General features: G+C 32.3%; 1 protein-coding gene across 1 annotated transcript; it reads left to right on the plus strand.

Moving 5' to 3' along the window:
- Nucleotides 1-14,194: 14,194 nt before the first annotated feature.
- LOC120078732 (40S ribosomal protein S29) lies at nucleotides 14,195-15,816 on the plus strand. The gene is made up of 3 exons (XM_039033040.1): nucleotides 14,195-14,359; nucleotides 15,352-15,451; nucleotides 15,578-15,816. Exons 1-3 carry the CDS (start codon nucleotides 14,298-14,300, stop codon nucleotides 15,584-15,586), a joined length of 171 nt encoding a protein of 56 aa, XP_038888968.1. The 5' UTR covers nucleotides 14,195-14,297; the 3' UTR covers nucleotides 15,587-15,816.
- The last annotated feature ends 6,401 nt before the right edge of the window (nucleotides 15,817-22,217 follow it).

The raw sequence follows: 22,217 nt of genomic DNA on the forward strand, positions 1-22,217 counted from the left end.
GCTCATTAACGTTCTGATCAAAACCATAAGATTTAATCACAGTATAAAACCTTATATTCCAATATTGAAATGTCTGTTTCAATCCATAAATGGACTAATTCAGCTTGCAAACCTTTTTCTCTTGACCTTGGTCTATGAATCCCTCGGGTTGCACCATATAATTGGTCTCCTCAAGATTTTCATTCAGAAAAGTAGTATTGACATCCATGTGCCATATCTCATAGTCATAATATGAGGCAATGGATAGGAGGATGCAGATAGACTTCAATATGGCAACAGGCAAGAAAGTTTTCTTATAGTCTACTCCCTCTACCTGGATATAACTCTTTGCCACTAGTCTAGCCTTGAAGGTTTGCACCTTTCTATCAGCACCCTGTTTCCTCTTGTAGATTCATTTACAACCTTTAGGTTTAACCCCATCAGGTTGATCTATAAGATCCCAAACTGAATTAAAGTACATAGACTCCATTTTGAGATTCATGACTTTGATCTATTCATCCCTGTCAACATCCTTCATTGCCTTCTTATAAGACAGTGGATCCTCAACCTTGCCATCAGCTACCATAGACAAGATTTCAATTAAACCTATATAGCGAATAGGTGGGTTTGCAACCCTCCCACTACGTTGAGGTTCCCTCAACACTTGAGGTGGATTTAACAGTTCACAACTCACCCACTACGTCGAGGTTCCCTCAACACTTGAGGTGGATTTAACAGTTCACAACTCACCCACTACGTCGAGGTTCCCTCAACACTTGAGGTGGATTTAACCTACTAGATGAACCTACATCAATAACTCTTGTTGAGGTAGTAGGCTATTCAACGACTCTTGTTGAAGATTCGGTAATTTCTTTGGAAAGCTCATTTTTTCTTAAGGAGGATCATAAAAATAACCCCCTCTTGTTCCCTTGGGGTAGTCTACAAATAGGCATAACCTTGAACATGGTTCCAGTTTCTTAGGATTAGCCTCAAGCACATATGCTAGGCAATTCTAGATACAAAAATGGCGTAAACTAGCTTTACGACCATTCCACAACTCCAAATGTGTTCTAGCAACACTCTTGGAGGGAACACAGTTTAGGATATAAGCTGCAATCCCCATTATAAAACCCCAAAACGAGTCAGGTAAGAAAGCGTAACTCATCATCTACCGAACCATGTCCAACAAGGTTCGATTTCTCCTCTCTGATATACCATTCTACTGAGGTGTACTAGGAGCTGAGAGTTGGGAAACTATTCCATGTTCTATTATATAGTTATGAAACTCATAATCCAAAAACTCTCCACCTCGATCAGATCGAAGCATTTTAATCATTCTATTTAATGAGTTTTCAACTTCAGCCTTGAACTCTTTGAACTTTTCAAAGGACTCAAACTTATGTTGCATTAAATAAATGTACTTATACCTTGAATAATCATTAGTAAAAGTGATGAAATATTCATAACTTCCCTGGCTCGCACATTCATCGGACAACAAAGGTCTAAATGCACTAGCTCTAGAGGCTCTTTAGCCCTATAACCTTTTCCAGTAAAAGGGCTTTTAGTCATTTTACCTTCAAGGCATGACTTAAACACAGGTAAAGAATTTTCTTCTAACTCGCTTAGAAGTCCATTCTTCACTAATCTCTCGATCCTATTGAGATTAATGTGCCCTAAACGTAGGTGCCAAAGTTGGACGTTTTCCTTAGGAGAAATTTTAAGTTGCTTATTTTGAGTTACGGCAGTTTTAAACATCTCTATGTTATGGAGGGCATTTGTTGCTAACAACCTTAGCACATACAAATTATTTTCTAGTTTAGCTGAACATACATCAACACCATTTTTCGAAATAAACACTTTATTAACATAAAAATGTAGTTGATAATTACATTCGAGCAAAAACTTTTACAGAAATTAAGTTTCTCTTTAACTCGAGAACTACATATACATCATTTAGAATGATAAATCTATTCTGTAAAGTCAACCGGAGACCTTCCACTGCCACAGCTGAAACGACGTGCCCGGTTCCAACTAGCATCGTCACCTCATCAGCACTATGTTGCCGCTAGAAACTAATTTCCTGAAATGAAGAACAAACATGGTTAGTGGCCCCAGAGTCAATAATTCAGGCAGAATCATCATTCTCCACTAAACAAGTTTCCAAAACTAGTAAATTGTATTTACCTTGTTTGGCCTTCTTCTTCTCAGCTAAATATCTTGGGACGTTTCACTTCCAGTGCCTATCTTGGTTGCAATGGAAACACTTTCCCTTGTCAACCCTCACTAGTTGCCTACCCCTTGGAGCAGCAAGTTGTGGGTTAGCAGGTGCCTTCTCCTTACCATCCTTCTTCTTCTTCTTCCACTTTCTAGTACCGGAAGTATAAGGTGCAAACTTAGTTCCAGAGATCGAACCTTTATAGAACCTTTTGGAAGATGAGGCAACGTTTTCCTCACCAACCTTCTTCTACTTGCTTTTCAGCAAAGATTGAAAAGTCAGCAACTCATTAAGTAGAGTTGTAAGGTCGTAGTCAACCCTGTTCATAACAGCGTTGCTTACAAAGTGAAGAAAGCTTTTTGGTAAAGACTTCAGAATAACGCTAATCTGGCTGGCCTCATCGATGCTCGACCCATTCATCTTAGCCACGTTGAAGTGGACTATTATATTGAGAACATGTTCCCTAACAGATGTTCCTTTCTTCATCCGTGCATTGAAGATGTACTTTAGTGCGTCGTGCCTGAGCTGCGCGGATGATTGTCCGAACATTCTCCTCAGGGACTCCATGATCTCGCATGCAATGATCATGGGCTCAAGCTTCTTGGCCAAAACATCATTAAGGCTAGCCAAGATATGCGCTTGGGCCTTTTCGTTCACTTGTGTCCAACGCTCATACACGTCTCGAACATTTCGAGCAGCATTAGGAGGTGGAATAAGAGGACACTTTTCCATAAGGATGAACCTTAAGTCATCAATGATTAATATCGTGTTAATAGTGTTTTTCCAACTAGCGTAATTTTTGCCAATGGGTTTGTCGACGGTAAGTAAAGATAATGTAGCGGCTGCTAGAGATGTCCAATTTTTCCATGGGCGGGGCCCCATCCCGAATAGGGCAAGGATTCCTCGATTAGGCAGGGAATGAGGGAGAGAGTGAGAAAAAATTCCCCATGAGCTAAATGGGGACAGGGACGGGGAATGCATTCCTCGTCCCCGGCCCCTCCCCGATTAGTTTTTACATATTTGTTTAGTATAGTTATCTAATGTTATGTTATTATTATTATATATAAATATTACATTTAAATTTCAAATTTGATTATTTATTGGGAAAGATAATGAATATGTTAAAAATGAATGTTTAAATTTAGATTATATATATGAATAATTTGATTTATATTTATTTCTTTCTACTAAAAAAATTAATTAGCTTTTTTATGTCAAAATTTGAGTAATTTATCTTTAAATTCAAATTGTCATATAAAACTAACCATAATAAACAATTAAGTGATAAAATTAATTATTTAATTAAATTTTTCTCACATTAGTGATTTAAATAAATTGACTTTTTACAACAAAAAAAAGGTTATGGGGAAAAATTCCCCGCAGGGAATCCCCATCCTGATCCCCGTAAGGAATTTCACAAAGATGGGGAATGACATCTCCAGCCCCGCCCCGTCCCATGGACATCTCTAGTGGTAGTCATATTAAAATTGCTGAAAAATTAACAAACTTAATAAGTCTACTTGCATTAAACCACTTTTAGAACCAATCAAGTTTTAGCATAATAGTTCTAGTGTATCCTAAGTGACATCTATTTTGCAATGGTGCTCTAGTGAGGCAGGAAAAAAGTCACCGTAGGGTGATCAAGTACCCTTCACTGGAATGAGACAATCTCAACCATTAGACAAAACAACTCCTTGTAACTGAATCTAACAATCACCATTGTTTGGTCCAGAATTTGTTAACATCCTTTACAATTTTGTATAAGTGTAACCTCTCATTTTAGGCCCTAGAGTCCTACCCTAATGAGCTAACCTTAGGGAAAAGCCGATTAGGACAAGAGACTAAAGCAACCCTATCTATTTCTGGAGATCAAATAAAGACTTGTGTAAAACTGTCATCCTTTAGGGGGACACTCCCAGGGTACCACGAGGCGATGCACAAAAACTTTATCCAATCTAATGAGAGAGATCGAGGGATATGTTGTCACATGTCCCGTTCCCACTTACTATGAACATTCTCTCCATTCACCTTGTTATTGACCTACCCAAATGCCACTCGTAGGGAGACACTCCAGATGTGCCTCGAGGCCGAGGATAGATCTCACGATATGAACTTTTTAGGGAGAAACGTGTAGAAGTAAAGTGAAGTATTATATACCCCAATTACCTCCCACTGAATGTTCTACCTAGGGTTCATTAACTTATAAAATCTAGCTACTGATTTTAACTAAGTGGTTTGTTTAATTTGCTCAAAAACAACATTTGCTTTTGATGATTAAACAAGTTTGATTCAAGTCTTATTAAACACTTTAACAGACTTTCATCAAATTTGCATGCATGTAATAAATCTATCTAATTCACCTTTCCAGGTAGGTTCCCAGGTAGGGGTGCGACGTTTCCATCGACTTAAGTACCCCAGTCTAGCCAGAACCAGCCTTAGCCAAAAGGTCCTTATAAATACATTTGTTACATATTTAATCTTTTATTAGTCAATTTAATCATATTAAATCGAAGTAAAAGATTAAACTTGGATTTCTGATCTCATTAGAAAAGTGATCTTAGGTCCATCTCAATCAAATTTTAAAACTCTTTTAAAAAATGATTAAAGCCTAAGGTGTGTATTCAACTCTTTATTTTTTATTTTAATTCAAATTTCATTAATTATAACTCTTATAACAAATGAAACAATTAAAACCATTCCACATTGCTAGTTAGGCACGCATAAGGTATTTATAACATTTATAAATAAACCTAAGTGTCATGCTTCATCTAATGTTTATCCATTACTAATATATAACTTTTATATAACAAAGTAATGAACTAAGCATACATTCCATGTTAGCATACAATCTTATATTATAACACTTCTAATATAAGTGATGCATGGATATGTTTTAATGCACGCATATATTATAACCCTTATATTATATGATGCATGAGCATGCTTTAAGTAATTTAATCATGCATACTAATATATTATAACACTTATAATATAAAGATGATGCATGAATTAAATGCATAACCTAGGTGGGTTTTAAAACTATATGACATACATTATGGCATATAATATAAATATACATCACATGCACATTTAATAAAAGTTGATGGACCGGGATAGTTTATCTAAACACTAGAAAGGAAATGCTAAACTATTACAAAAGTGTGAGTCAACCGGTTCGAACAGGTGAAACGGGTCTTGAACCACCCGCTTTGAAGCCTCGTCACTTGATCATGTAGCAAATCCTCTAATCGTCGAGCAACAAGCATCGAGTGTAAACAATTGTGTAGTAACGATCGCGTAGCTTAGGACTATGCGATGAGCATGAAAGACCATGCGATCGTACAACGTGCTTCGAGTAACGCATGTCATGCGATCGTGTAGCTAACGACTATGCGATGAGCATGATAGTCTACACGATCGAGTAACTTACATTGAGTATCATATACTATGCGATCGTGTAACTACTGACTATGCGATAAGCATGATATTCTACACGATCATTTAGCGCGCATGCCTTGCGTCAAGTATCAAATACCACGTGATCGTTTACCCTCGAGCGTCTATGTGATCATGTAGCTAACGCAACATGATCGAGTAAACATTTTACACGATCGCGTAGCATTAGCTATGCAATCATTTAGCAAATGCTACATGATTGTGCAGAACAATTCTACACGAACGCATAATCGAATCTAAACGATCGTCTAGCTTGAGCTACATGATACGACCACCGATTCGACTACTCCATCGAATCGAACTGCAACTCTTGCCTCTTAAGCTTCTTCACGAATGACTGAAAAATTTAAATGAATACAGACTCAATTGTAAGAAATTATGCCAAAAAACGCAGGGGTCTTTACAATTAACTTTTGTAAACATAAACAGAAAGCATTAAATAGAGACAACTATCCCGAAACATCCATCAACAACATTCACAAAGATTTAACATTTAAACGTATTGAATAAACTTAAAACCCACCAAACTGTAAACAAAATTCAATACAACAAATGGAATTTGGAAATCAGAACACAATCTGTCTCTGATACCAATTGAAGGAGCTCCGTTTACAGAGAACCTTTGGGTGGAAACGGATCGTCCAAATCCCATTGTGATTGAACGCATATATTTACAGTCATACAAGTACAGATTATGCATAAAACTTAAATTATAGCGTGCTTTCGAAATAAATAAACAAATGATCAAGAGACTATACCTTTGAAGAACCCTTTTTCAAGTAATCCCTCAATCTAACTCGTTCACGAACGCGTCGAACAAGTCACGAACACCCTCGAACAAGCAACAAACAGCAACACGATCCTCGAACCAAACAAGACACTAACACTTGGTGACCTTGGTATTCTCGGTTTGAGAATCCAAGAGTGGTGGGCTCTGACTATTTTTAGTTAGAGGAAAGTTTGGAGTTTGGAAGAGGAAGACGATTGTGTAGTGAACAACACTATCGTGTAGACGAACTAGTCTATCAAATAGACTTCCTACTCGATCGTTTAGTCTCTCAAGAAATTGTGTAGTAGACCTTCTCTTACTCGATGGTGATAAACTTATCTCTAGCATCAATAAAAAAAATCACATTTTTATTTTATCCCACTTTTTCCATAAAACTAAATAACTATCCACTGATGGTGGTTATAGAGAAAAAAGATTTAATTATCAAATAATTAATAATTATAAATAAATATGATAACTAACTTATCATATTATATTTATAACCTATATTTTTAATATTGCATTATATACAATATATAGATCATAGTTTTTTCCCTCTATTTTATGGAATTTAATATAAATCATATTTATATTAAATTTAATAACTATGAATCTCATTCATAGAAAATATATTTGAATCATATTCAAATATTTGTTCCTCCAAATAAATAATAATAATGTATCAAATACATTATATCAATTATATTATATATAATTTAATTAATTTAATTATATCATATATAATCAAATTCCCTCTTATTAAGTTGAACATTTCAAATTAACCTAAAAACTGATTTTCAACTTAAATCCATTGAGCTACCAAGTGGACCTTATGGACCTGTAGCTTGAAGCTCCAATGGTACATGAATAACTGGCTAAACTCTTGAATCGCATTATCCACCATTCGTTAACTGTCGAGCACTCCACTAAAGACCGACAGTTGCACTCTTCGCAATACAGATATATTTTTGTGTCCATTGGATATAACCAATCAACAGTATGATGACCCTTCACAAATCGTTCGTAAGTACAACTGGGCCAAATTACCATTTTGCCCCTATAGTTACATCTAACTCATTAAGTACCACTAATCCCTCTAATGAATAATAGATCATAGTCCCACTCTGACTAAACCCCTCTCGGGCCAAGAGAGGGTGTGGCGTCACATTGTTCAAGACCCGGAATCAGCCCTTAAGGGAGCAATTTATCTACTTATCTCTGCTTCAGGGAATGAGTGAATTCCATCTTGTGTAGCTAAGTTCTCAGCTCCCCAATCAGACGAATCTCCAAAATGGTAGGCTTGTTGAGTCGGCGATCTGGCCACTCTCACCCATGAAAATTAAAGGACCACCCTCATAGGCAGGAGTTCACAACCCACTCAGGATTAAGGTCATGTTACCTATGTTCATCCTAGTGAAATGAAAGTCTCTTTTGTATAGAATATCTCTGCTCGCATGTCTAATACATGAATGATCAGGATCAGATGATTTGTAGCACTTTACAACATTTGTAACATCTACAAAGCGAGCCATACTCATAATGTCACCAGGATAAGGTACCCAGCTTTATCCATATACTACAGACCATTTAGGTTATCACTTAAACACGATCCACTTGTATGTCTCCACATACATGTTTAAGTTACAATGATAACCATGGATCTTAGTTTATTGGTTTGTGGTTAATGCAACTAAAATATCATATATTTCATGGACATAAGTGAATAAAATATCATATATTATTAATCACATAAATGTTTGTTCATACATGGTTTACAAACTACAAAATGCTACGAGATTTAGGGCATCAACTCCAACAATCTCCCACTTGTCCTAAAGCTAGTGGGGTATACAAGATAATTAAATTACAAGTATACAAAACAATAAATTATGGCATAATACGCCCAGTACAAGATCTCCCACTTGCCCTAGTCTGGACGTGGCTTGTCCCATAGACTCATACTTTGCAGGTGACTCTTAAACACTGTAGTCGTTAAAGCCTTCATAAACGGATCAGCAACGTTGTGCTCTGAAGCTATCTTCGTGACAATCACGTCCCCTCGATGCACAATCTCTCGGATGAGATGGTATTTTTGCTCAATGTGCTTGTCGCGCTTATGACTCCTAGACTCACGGGAATTCGCCACAGCACCACTATTATCACAATCTCTCGAATGAGATGGTATTTTTTATGTTTATGCACGACTTTTATTGTTGATAGCACCATAAAAGTGTTATTTTCTCTTGCTTAATTCGAGCTCGTTCGTGGATTTTACATGTTTATTATGCTATTTTATAGGTAATTGGGAAACTGAGGGACAATACAGATCATCAAAGTTAAAATGGGACAAAAACAAGTTAAAATGGAGTTCCAGCGCATCAACCATGAAAAGAAGAAGGATAAGACCGAGAAATGTCTTAAATATGTTATTTTATAGGTATCAAGCACTTAAGAGGTATAACCAAGCGTTAAAAAGCTGACAAAGTTGAAACAGACCAAATCTATGCTCTAACGAAGCAACTAGATTAAAAGGAATAAAAGGCACGCAAAATTATGAAATTGCCATTGGGCAGAACGCAGAGTTGTGCTCAAAGGCAGAATCGTGCCTAAACGAGAATGTCGTGGAGAGCACAACTGCGCTTTAGGCTAGCGCTATGATAGGGTGTTGTGGAGAGCACAACTACATTCTAGGCTGGCGGTACAATAAAAGCGTTGTTGCACTCTCCAACAGTACAGTGGCGCTCGACCATTTTTGTATAAATGTTTTTCCCGATTTTTAGGTCATTCTCTTCAGGCTTTCAATCTCCAATCTGATTTTCTCCTCTCTTCTTCATATTTCCTCTGTAATTCTTCATTCTTAGACTAATTTTATGATTGTAAAGCTTATCTTCGATTTCGTGGCTAAGGTAAGTAGCTAGCTTAAGTCTGGTGAAACCCTTGGATCTATTGTGAGGATTTTGTTCTTCTTTGATATTCTGTGGTTCTTGAATGTGTTTACATTTCTATGCTTAGATTTATGATTGGATTGACTACCCATCATATATTCTTTGTTAGGCTAATGTTAAATGCATTTTGTGTATGAATGTCATTAGGGCGAAAATTTCGAACATGCTTGGTTGAATTTCTAAATTGACTAGAGCAATTATTTTTGTGGCATTGCATAGTATTCAAGAACAGAATCGATTAGTATCTAAGTCTTTCCATTTATTAATCTTCCTAGTAAGAACCCTCTAAACTTCTATAGATTAATTGAGACGTAGTTGGGTAGATGTAAGATTTCTATGGGCACTTGAACCTAATTAATCGAGCATTTGTTTTAGTTAAATGAGATTATTAATTAGAGCGCTTGTCATGGCTATCCAGGCAAGTTGACTAAGCACAATAAATCAAGAGATAATCCTTAGTAGTACTATGATTAATCGAACATTGGGTAGTACCTAAGTCCTAAGCTAGGCGTTTCTCTACTTTTCCTACAGTTTTACTTTCTTGCATTTTAATTTTCCACAATTTATATTCTCGAATTTTATTTTCTTTTCAAACCAAACCACAAAACTCCCATTTTTACTGCTTTTCATAGACCGATTTAACTTAGAGAAATTCTATATTAGGTTCCCTATGGTTCAACCCCGGACTTGCCGCTTGTGCAACTCAGTAGTATAAGTAGTTGGTTCGGTGGTTTGTGGACAACAACATATCCGATCTAACAATTTTGTCAAGAAAGATAATTTTCTTGATGGTTTTTTGCCATGATTAAGAAACCAAAAAATTCATGCATCAAGAAATGCCAAATTTGTAGTAGTGGATAAATTATAAATTAATTATCAATGAAAAAATAATTAAAATAATAAGCTTGTTTTGGTTCATATAATTAATGTACACCGATTTAGTTTTAATTTATCTAACACCACAAATAGTTTTTCCGTTAGGTTGTATGTCCTAAAACTCACAGTTTGTAATCTTTAAACATATTTTATATGCAATCAAGTTGTTATTGAGGTTCATTCAATAAGGTTGTTATTGAATGTGTAAGTTGCACTTATAATGGCCTAAATTCAATAAACTAATAAATCCCTGGCTATAGCATAAATACTTAAACTTTATGTAGAGACATAAAAGTAGATCAAGTTTGAGTATATAGCCAAAACAGTCTATAAGTATAAGGATAAGGTTAGGTACCTCATTTTGGAAATACTATGGATGCGACCCGCTTTATATATGATACAAACGATGTGATCCCGAAATCGTTCAAGTAGAGACATGCGAGTGGGACATTTTGCAAAAGATGTTTGCATAAGATTGGACCACGAAATAGTCACGTTTTCTTTATAACGTGTTTATTGTTAAAACTGACTATTTTAATTTGATGACCTAAGGTAACTCGAACTCAATTCTGAGCTAACTATGAAATCCTGTTTATTCAAAATTATCCTTTAATCTGCGATGGTGAGAGTGACTCAACATCTCCGCTCAATAAGCCTCCCATTTTAGGGGTAAAATCGGATAGATAATTGGGGACATAGTCCTACAAGATGGAAATCGCTTCTACCTGCTTTTAGGGATAGTAGATAGGTTGTCCCTTAAGTACTGACTCCTAGTCTTGAACAAGGGGTCTCACCCTCTCTATGACTGAGAGGGACACAGTTTATTGGTAGGACCATAAACCAATTGTTCGTTAGTGGATCAGTGGAGACTTAAGGAGCAAAATGTATTACAAGAGTAAAACGGTAATTTTGACTCAGCTATAAATACAAACAACCTGTGAAGAACCAACTTATGGATCATAGTTAAATCAGATGGATAGAGATATATCTAAAGTGAGGAGAGTGTAACTATTGGGTTTTAGTGGAGTGACCCGGTAGTTAATGAATTTTAGTTAATTTGATTAATTCGGTTAAAAGAGTTTAGCATTGGAACTCTTGATCTGTAAGTCCATTAGGCTCCCACTAGCTCATAAACGGACTAAACCTTAGAATAGCATGATGAGAGAATTTGAAACATTCAAATTCGAATTACGAAAATTGTTAATTATATTAGATATAATTAAACATTTAATTAATAAATTAGACAAAATTGGAGAATTTAAAAATATTTAAATATGATTTAATTATTAAATACATAAATAGGGATTCATGTTTTGGAATAAGTGTTATATTAATTTAATATGTGGTATTAAATTAATTTAATTTATTATTAAGAATTAATTTTATTTGAAATTAATTAAGATTAATTTTGTTGAAATTGATGAATTTTATTTAATATTAATTATTGAATTAATATTTATAAAATTATTTTTTCATTTTAATTTTGAAATTAGATTTCAAATTTTAAATTGAATTTTGAATAAAATTCAATTTAAAATGCGAAACAAATATATAGTGGGTTTTCCCCCACTTTTGACACCAAAAGTTCCATTGAGTTAAATTGATTTTTTGTTAAGCTAATATGGAAAGTGTTTGCATGTTATTTTTAATAAAAATGAAATTCATTTCAACTAGAGAAAAGTAGATGCAACTGACGGGAAAAAAAAAGTTTCTCTCACGTTCTTGACCAAAGACCGAAATTTCCTTCAAAATTCCCTTCAAATTCAACTTCATTTTGGATCCCACAATCCAATCTAAGGATCAAGAGGTTAGTAAGAAATTGTGGTGGTCTTCAAGCATTGAAACTGAAGATTTCAGGTGGATTTGAAGTTTAGAGGAGAATTCTTCAAAGGTATAGTTTTTTGAAACCCCAAGTATTTTTTGTGTATATGTATGCTTGTTTGCTCAAATTAATGTAATTAGAGTGCTTAAGATCCTAATTATTTCGCATATTGAATGTCAACACCATCATGTTCTAATTTAAAACTAAAATTTATAAAACGTTGTTTTACTTCTTTTTACAGTTGATTTTTCAAAAAGTAAAGCTAACAACAATTATTTTAAAAGCAACAACAATCTCAAACTAAACATACATCTTCTAAGGCTTTCTACTTCTTGGTTTGACACCCAAGGATTCTACTGACATGGCTCAATTAGGGTCTAGTGCCACTATGTACCACTTGTTAAGGACAATGGATCTTCAAATATCTCCATGATAGTATGATATAGTCCACTCTAGATCAGGCATAAACATTTGTAGCTTTACTTTTGGTTTCACCTGAAATGTCTTATACCATTAGTAATAGTTATTCTCTCTTATATACTCATGCTCATCCTTTTATCTAGCCAATGTAAGACTTTGATCGCATTCCTAATAACGACATGCATGCATAATAAACATTAACCTACAATTTGACATAAGATGTCATAAAAAACTCTAAACTACTTGATGATCTACTTTTTTTGTGCATATAATTACATTCATATATTTTACTAATGTGAAAGTAAATTGTAATTTTGTTGTTTGTATGAAACAAGAGTTTTTTTTTACTTCAAGTATAATGGTTACATATAAAAAAAATTTGAAAAAAACATATGTGAAAATTAAAAAAGAAAATAGGCATGTGAAAGTTTTAAGTTGATATCTCGATCGTGTTTAAAGTTTGAGAAAATGTGTGTGCAGTTGAATGACTAAAGACAAAGCTAAGCAAACAAAAACAACCACCATAAAATCATACTTTTTTATATTACAAAAAACTCTACATAATATATTTGACTTAATAACTCAACTCTGCATTCCAATTACAAGCTTTCTAACTTTAGACTAAACAACTCTACACCCCAAACACAAACTTACTAACTTCATAGGTACTAGGGGTATTTACGGTTCGGTTTAGGAGTCAAACCGAACCGAACCAAAAAATTCGATTTTCAGATTGTATTAAACCGAATCGAACCGCATAATTCGATTTCAGTTTTAATTCGGTTTGGTTTGTATTACGGTGCAGTTTGGTTCAGTTTTCGATTTTGGATTTTTCTTCCAACTTCGATAAAAAGGAAAATTTTGTTATTCTAATTTTTTGAAAATCTCCTATTCCTTTCTAATTCACACACCGAAATCGAGGAGGAGAAAATCGAGAAGAAGAAGAAGAAAATTGGAGAATAAGGAGCAGATTAGAGAAGAATGAGCAGATCAAAGAAGAGAAGGAGAAAAAGATCGGAGAGTGTGAGAGACGATATATACATTATTTTTAACATTTTTAAAATGATGCAATTCGGTTCAGTTTCACTTCAGTTTTAAGTTTTGAAACCAAGCTGAATCGCATTAATTTGATTCGATTCGATTTTCACGGTTTGAATGATCCTCCCTGATAGGTATCTAAAGATTATGTTATGTAATGACTAAAAATGAACATCATGTAAATATCAAGGATAAAAGTATGAGATTTTGAAACATAAGGATTAAATAGAAACAAATTCAAAACCGAAAGAGCAAAAAGATATTTTTCCAAAAACAAAATCTTTTACAAATCAGTCAATATTAAAAAAAAAAAAAAATTTAAAAAGTATGCCATTTTACAAATTTAAATTAATTTTTACATAAAAATCTTCATTAATCTAAATCTAATTATTAATTTAATATAATGAATGATTTCACCAAGTCAAGATTTACAATACTAGAATTTATCATTTTTAAAGTTCATAAACCAAATGTACTCAAGTATAGGGATTAAATTTGTAAAAACCTAAAACAAACCTTTTGAAATTTAAAGATTTAAGTAAATATCAATATTAAAAAAACCTTTGGTAAATCTGAAATTGAAAGTATAATTATAAAATCACTTGAGAAAATAATATATTTNATATATCCGTACAAGCTAGGGTTTCGTCTCAGCTCTTCGCTATATATACTTACTTTTTCTCTTCGCGTTGGTTCTTCAGAAAGCATTCGCCCCTCCCAAAGATTTTCGAAGCCCTAACGAGCTTGTCAGATTTTCTTCTTGCAAGAACTTCAAACATGGGGCACTCGAACGTCTGGAACTCGCACCCCAAGAACTACGGTCCCGGCTCTCGCACTTGGTAACTTGTTTTCTTTTCCCCTGTTTTTATCTTGAGATTATTCCGATTTGATTTTGTTTTTTTTTTTGTTTTTTTTGTTTTTTTTCTATTTGTGATATATGATTCCATCTTTTGCTTGAAAAATATGGTTATTTATTTGGATTTCTGGGTTGGAACTCGGGGATCTTGTTATTCTGACGGGGTATTTTGACTTTTGGGCTGGGCACAGTTCAAAGAAGTTATTTTTTTTTTATGTTTCTTTGATGTATGAAAGCAAGCGTAAGAATAGATTTGGGGGCTGCTATTGGTGGGCAATTAAGTGAAGTTATTATAGAATAATTCCCAAATGTTCTTCTAGTTATATGTACTGTTTGATTTAATTGATTAGGCATGCGATTTTCGGTTCATTTTGATATCAGAGTTCTAGTGAATTTGCCCAGGAACTCTAGTCGTTATATGCCCATGATTGGATCGTTTTCTGTCAATTATTCTGGGGCGTAGTTATGTAGATGAAATGATAAGAAGTTCTTAGTAGTTGCTCATGAATCCCTTATGTCGTTTGTGGCTATTGGTTGAAATAAAATGTAAGTTCATTATGTTGAATCTGACTATGGAGGTTCATTTGGATAATGAGATGGATTGAAGGATTGATAAGATGCTGTATAAGTTTCCATGATCTGATTGTTTCCTGTCTATATTACTCTGTCGTTATGTTGATGAAACTATAAGACGTTCTTAGTATTTTCTCATGAATCCCTCATGTTGTTTGTGGCTATTGGTTGAATTAAAATTTTAGTTTAATCTGTTGAACCTGACTACGGATATTCAGTTGGATAATGAGATGAATTAAAAGGATTGATGAGATGCTTTATAAGCTTCCGTGATGGAGTTTAATGAAGTTTTGGATATATAGATATATTTGGTTGGGTTAACATTTATTCAGAACTATGATATGAAGTCCCCCCCCCGGTTTGAATTAAAACGTTCTCTGTTTTTCTTGCCTTGTCTTTTAGCCGGGTTTGTGGAAATCCTCATGGGTTGATCAGAAAGTACGGACTTATGTGCTGTAGACAGTGCTTCCGCAGCAATGCTAAGGAAATTGGATTCATCAAGGTTTGGTTTTTCACTATTGACTATTTCAACCACTTATTATTTTGAACTATTGAAAACTATATCCACATTAAAACTTTTTCAATGTCTTCTGAGTTCTGACCTGTTGAACCTCAACTCTTCTTGCAGTACCGCTAAATGGCCAAATTTTCCTTTAGAGAAGGTGTAATGGATGGATTCTGTTAGCAGCGTTTTCATATATATATATATAAGACAGAACCTTGAACTTCCATTTTATGCCCCCTTGTTCATTTTTTTCCCATGAACCTTGAGTTGATTGTTGAACTATAGGCTACTACAATGTTTACTAATTTTGAAGGTTTAAGTTGATGTTTTTCATCCAGTAGCGTGTTCTTGTTTTTCAAAAAGTTACATCTCCTTATTTGATGTATGGATTAAAGTATAGATCAAGTTAAACCATAAATGCTTATGTTTTGGCCGACAGATCAAAGGCCAATCTAAATAGAAGGTTCAAGTCATGATCACTACTTAGTATTTAATATTATAAAGAGTAACATTAGTGTTCAATAGATATATGGAAAAAATTATAGGTCAAGTCATGCTATTATAGTATAGATTAGGCTTACACATACTACTACTGCTGGTAGGTTTGTCTACTGTGGTTGTACTACAAATGGTCTGGTTCCATTAGACATTAATACATGTTAAATTTGGTCTAAATTCTTGTCTGTTTTGAATTTGTTAACTACGTTCTTTCTATTGGCAGTTTGTGTATTAATTGAAAACACATGAGAATACTTGTTTTGCCGACATTTTTCTGTGCAGAGTCAGCCAGGCCCCTTTTCTTCTCATAGTTATGATTTTAAATATTGGAGCATGACCTTAATAAAGAGCTAAGAGCTAAGAGATCATAGGTTTGATCTATGGTGGTTACTTATTTAAGATTTAATGAGTTTCTTTGACATCCAAATGGGTTGTCCATAAGATTAGTCGGTGTGTAAGTTAGTTCGGATATTTGAAAAAAATAGCTATGGTTAAATTGTGGATAAACTCCATTTGCAATATCTAGGCACGGTTGGGTGGCTTAATCTGTATTAGCCTGGGAACTTTAATATGTTTAATTTGATTTATTTTTCAAGTTAAGATTTACAATTTGGCTTTTGAAATTTTGTGCATCTGTATGTATAGGGGAATAACAAATTTAATTTATAATCGTAAATATTGTTCAGATGATTGATAAAATGAATCAATTTAGACGTAATCTTGGAATCAACCACTAAGTTAGTAAATCTGTACTGATATGAGTAGGGGGTTTTTTTTTTAAAAAAAATTTTAATATCATTTCATATTTTTCTATTTTGTAGAATTTTGTATCTCCAATGGTTTGTGCTACTCTGATAGGTTTTTTGGGAGGAAGGTCTAGACTGGTTTGTTTATGATAGTAATTGTTTGTTTGTTTTTATTTATTTATTGTGTCCCATTATCTAGTTTTGTGGCACTCTTTTGGCCAATCCTGAATTTCTATTTACATGTTCATTTAGTGTGTTAATATAAATCTTAGATGTAAAATAAAGAAGTTTAGTATGGAAGTAAGATGAAATGCTTTTCTAAATTGAAGTTTTCAGTGGTTACAAGGGTTTGTTTAGTGAACTCAATGGTCAAGGCTGCAAATTTAGGGCAAATTGTAACCACTAAAGAAACAACTTTGTTTGTACCTTATACAAAGTTACAAGAATAGAAGTCTAAAGTCTATCCTGTCAGAATTGTCAATGATGTAATATTGGGACAAAGTGTGGACATTTTCTTGTTCCTTTATTACCACTCTACCCTCCTCATACTTCAAATGGGGTTGAATATCGAACATTTAAAAAACCACCACGAATTGGTCTAATGGTCATAAAGAATTTATACTTTTTAGAAAATTCGTTGAAATAGTTTTTCTTGGTCCATTTCAATCGAGATTGACCACTGGATAAAAAAATTGGTTAACATCGAATTTCTACCAAATCTTAGTTCTTTTCAAATTTTCTCTAAATTTGGCCAAATTATCTATCAAATTTTGCATAACTTTTCAAATCTATCACTCAATTTCTATTTTCCATAATGATCTGAATTTCTAAATTTTCAAATGGATTCACCAATTTTCCAAGGTGATTTTCTAGGATCCCAATGATTGCATTTTAATTTTTAAATTTTGGAAAAGATCAAATTTTATAAAAATTATATAAGAATTGAAAAATATACATAATCTCAATGTTAATCCTCGCAAGATTTCACCAAGAAAGTTCAAATATATACTATCTAAACTGACAAAAGTTTGGTCCGAATCGACTGCCTAATTTAGGTTATGTCTGAAATTAACCTGAGAAGTTCAAAATAATCGATAGGATGGAAAAGTTAATTAATCTAATACTCGACCGTTGGAAGAGTGCTAGTTCTGAAAGATGAAAATATTTTATGGTTATTTTTTACCATGCCTCCAACAACGATATGAATGATAAAAGATTAGATTTAGAGTTGATACATGTCATGTTAGTCACCCATTTAATATCTAACGTCCTACGAACTATATTAGCAACCAAACATAGTTAGGGGTGGATTAGGAAGATAGACACCCATTTTTATTTTCTTTGAAATATATTTGTGTGGTTTCTAGTCGTTTTATAAAACTTATATATTATATTTGATATTAAATGTCAAACTAGATGGATCTTTCTTGGTAGAAAAGACAATGTAGATCTTCCTTTAAAATAAAACAATGTAGATTGTTTGTGTTAAGATGTTATTATTATTTGATTTTTGGTTATCAAAGTTTGAATTTGATTTTTAATTCTCCTTGAAGTTTGAAAATAATTTCTAAATGGTTTTAAAGTAGAGTTAATTATTAATTGATATGATAAAAGATGATGTTGGTTCATAAAATATTATTGAATATAGATCCTCAGACGATATTATCTAGATATGCTCTGAATGTGGTAGTATAATTATAATGTGAGAATAGTTTGTGCACATAAGCTGAACCAACACTCGTGGATATTATTAAAAAAAAATGATCATTTACATATATTACCTCATTCCAATACTTTATGATAACTTTTTCTTTTGTTTCAACCAAGAATGTGTAGTTTTGAGAGTCATGATCACTTTTTTATATTTCAGAGAGTTAAGATCAACTTGATCTCACCTCGACTAATTTCACGAGACAACCCACCTGATCCTATAACATTTGAATGTTAAGGAAACTCGTACGTTATCCTAGTAAGTGACCGTTAATGATTGAACTCATTCATTCAAAGTCCTTTATTAAACCTATAACCCTATTGAACCACTAGGTCAACCCATAATGGTTTGGTGGAATAATTTTAAAAAAATTGTCAACATGAATCTAACTCAATTGGTCAATTTCTATACGTTTCACCCCGATTCTACATCAATGTACCCTTTTTCAATGACATTTTCAGCTAAATGCTTTTTTAACCCTAAGGCTTAGGGTAAATAGAAATGATCTCGGAAAAGCATGCTCATTTTAGGAGTGATAAAATATATACATATTATGTTTAACTTATATAAAACGACTAAAAACTGTTAAGGATATTAAGGATGCCAACACATAAAGTCTTGCCTATCTACCAAAAGAATAGGGCTTACCAAAGGAATAGGTTGGGTACAACAAAATATCTAACCATTTGTGTTTGTTGAGTTATTTTTTCATTCCCAAATTAGTGATTCCATATTGTATAAATACATCACTTATGTACATTTTAAATACAAGAAATCATAAAGGAAAAGTTGGCTTGCCACTGTCATTTACTACCTATCGTCTGCTTGATTGAAACTATCGTTTACCTTTTTTGATACTATCGTCTACCTCCTGATGCTATTGTCTACACGATATCATCTGTCGTCTACCTCCTGACGCTATCGTCTACACGATATCGCCTATCTCTTGAAGTTGTCGTCTATCTCCCTCAGACGTTATCGTCTACCTCCACAAAACGCTATCGCCTATCTTTGACGCTATCGTTTACCTTGTCTAAGTGCTATCGTCCGTCGCATGAGTCAAGCCATATCCTTCAACCTCACATTCTAACTAAAACCACAATAATCGATTAAGGATTTCAAAATGTTAATTTTAGCCTTTGTAAATTTTGATTTAATGAAAGCTTTTGATAATCATACTAAATATTTGGGTCCGTTGGATTTAATTTTTCAATGGTTTAATTTTTAAAATAAGTCATTTTGAAAAAAATTGAGGTATTTGGCAACAACTCAAAATAGATTTTGGAATACCTTCAAAATTTATCATAAATTTTTTTTTTTTTATCAAAAGATTTGATAAAAATGTTTTTAAAAAAATATCTTATCGTTCCAAATAGCCCTTCATTTTGAAGTGAAATTTAGCTTAATGACATCAAATAATATTAAAAGTCCTTATCAAGAATTTGTTAGATAATTTTATAATTTTATATAAGTAATTGCTCCTACTATATTGTTTTAGTTTATATTAATTTTTGTAATTTACGCTTTCACATAAATCTAGTATTGGTATTTTATGGCCGGTTTGGTAGAGAACCTAAAATAGAAATTTGAAAACAAGGATTCAATAAAAATTGTGTTGTATTTCATATTTTCAGATATATGTTTGGTAACAGATTCATAACAGTATTTTTATTTAATTATTTTTTTTAAAATGTGATGAATATTATATTTATAAATCACAAAACTTGTTGAAAGTTAGGAAAATTCTTATAAATAAAAAAATCTCAAACGTATTTACATTTACTTTTGAAACTTTTTGCTATAAGCACTTTTAAAATCTTTTTGCAAAGTGTAAATATTTTTAAATATTTTTTCATATTTAAAAAGTCCTCTTGAAGTTACCTACTAAATATTAGATTGACAATAAACTATTATTAATTTACTCATAAACATGTTTTATGTTAATTTTTTTTTTGTATGATTATTATTTTCTCATATTATATAATTTAGAATACATTACATAATACATATTTTACTTTTCAAAAAATGATTTGAATTTATAATATGACATATTATAGTCCTAAGTGTTTTGTCCTTATTTAATATAATTATGCCATTTAAAATTCAAAATTCAAAATCTGGATTAAATGAAAACATAAAAATATTGTTTTCAGAATTTACATCAATTGAATCACATAATCCGAAAATAGTTTTCAGAAATAGAATTTGAATGGTCTATCAAGCACATATTTACTAACCCAGTGAATCTGAAATATAAAATAGAATATGGATTCACTATCAAAAATACATTTAACCATCGAGCAATGTTTCAAGTTAACAAATGAAAATCCTTACCTACATTGAGTCTCATTTTCCTACTTTAAATCTCAAAATTTTCTCACTGAATTTCTTTTTTTGCTACAAATTTAATAATCACATCTTTCTTTTCATTTTAGTAGGTGTTTAATATGGACTAATGAAAAGGAGAACAATATGAATACAAATTTATGCCATTTGTTTTAAGCTAAAAAGATATATTCTTTCACATCTATTTTATCCAATGTCAATAAAATTTTGACTAACATTTTTGTAACAATTGTGTTTCTCCCAAATTTATGTCAAATAATATATATTGAAATTTAAACTATGTAGTTTTTAAAAAGGTTAACTTATAATAAAATACTTAAATTGGAATAACATTTATTCATTTCAATAACATTTATTCATTTCAATTTTATATAACAATGATTTTTTTCTATATATTTATCATATAAGATAAAGAAAAAAAATTAATTTAAACTATAAAAATTATAAATAATTAACTTGTAAAAATTCATATATTAAATATCAAAACACAAATAATTAACATAATCTACTCTAAACTTACCAAACATTGTAATTTTATTTTTTTTAATTTAAAATTTATCAAATATTAATTAATTAACCTCATATAATAGCTGATTTTTCTAGACGCTTAGTTAGCAACGATTATTTCAAAAGTTATTGCAATTCTAGCCCTAGGATTAATGAAATAAAATATTAAACAATAACAAATTTCATTTTACTTGTTTTCAAAAGAAATTATTTTACTATTTTGGTTAATTAGTTTATTAAAAAAAGAAAGAAAAAAAAGGCCATATTATATACCATATATATATATATGGATAACTTATGTAATTTTATCAATAACCAATTGAACATTTATCAACATTGAAGATTAAATTAAAATAAATAATGGTGAGATTAAATTGAAAAGACTATCCACTATTACATTCTCATTCTCATTCTTAACATGCCAAAGGCTATGAAGGATTGAGAGCATAATGGCAAGTAGTTGAATTTAATGTTGAAATAACACATTGAACAAAGTTAGGAAAGAAATAATAAGAAGACACCAACATTTACTCACCATTACTAATTCCAACTTTAAAATCTGTCTTCAAATTCTACATTTAATTTGCTCAGTTTTTGGACTATTTCTCTCACTTACTCCTCTTCTTGTATTGAAAATGTACACTTAATAATAATAACATATAAAAACATAATGAGAAATATATATATATATATTTTTGGATGAATGACAAAATTGTCCTTCAAAAGATTTCCTATTTTAAGTAGCTTTGCATAATAATTAGGTATATTATAGAGCTATATAATCTTCCCAAAGAGAAAAAATACACCCAAGTTTAACTTATTGTGAAGATCTTGCAAGAAGTATATTAATAGAAAGAATGACATCCAATTTTTTCACCCAAACATAAATGCATTTGAGATATAATATATGTCAAAAGAATTTAATATAGAGTCATACTAAGTTACACCGTTCATG

The sequence above is a fragment of the Benincasa hispida genome, chromosome 5 (assembly GCF_009727055.1).
Source record: "Benincasa hispida cultivar B227 chromosome 5, ASM972705v1, whole genome shotgun sequence".
In the NCBI taxonomy this organism is placed as follows: domain Eukaryota; kingdom Viridiplantae; phylum Streptophyta; class Magnoliopsida; order Cucurbitales; family Cucurbitaceae; genus Benincasa; species Benincasa hispida.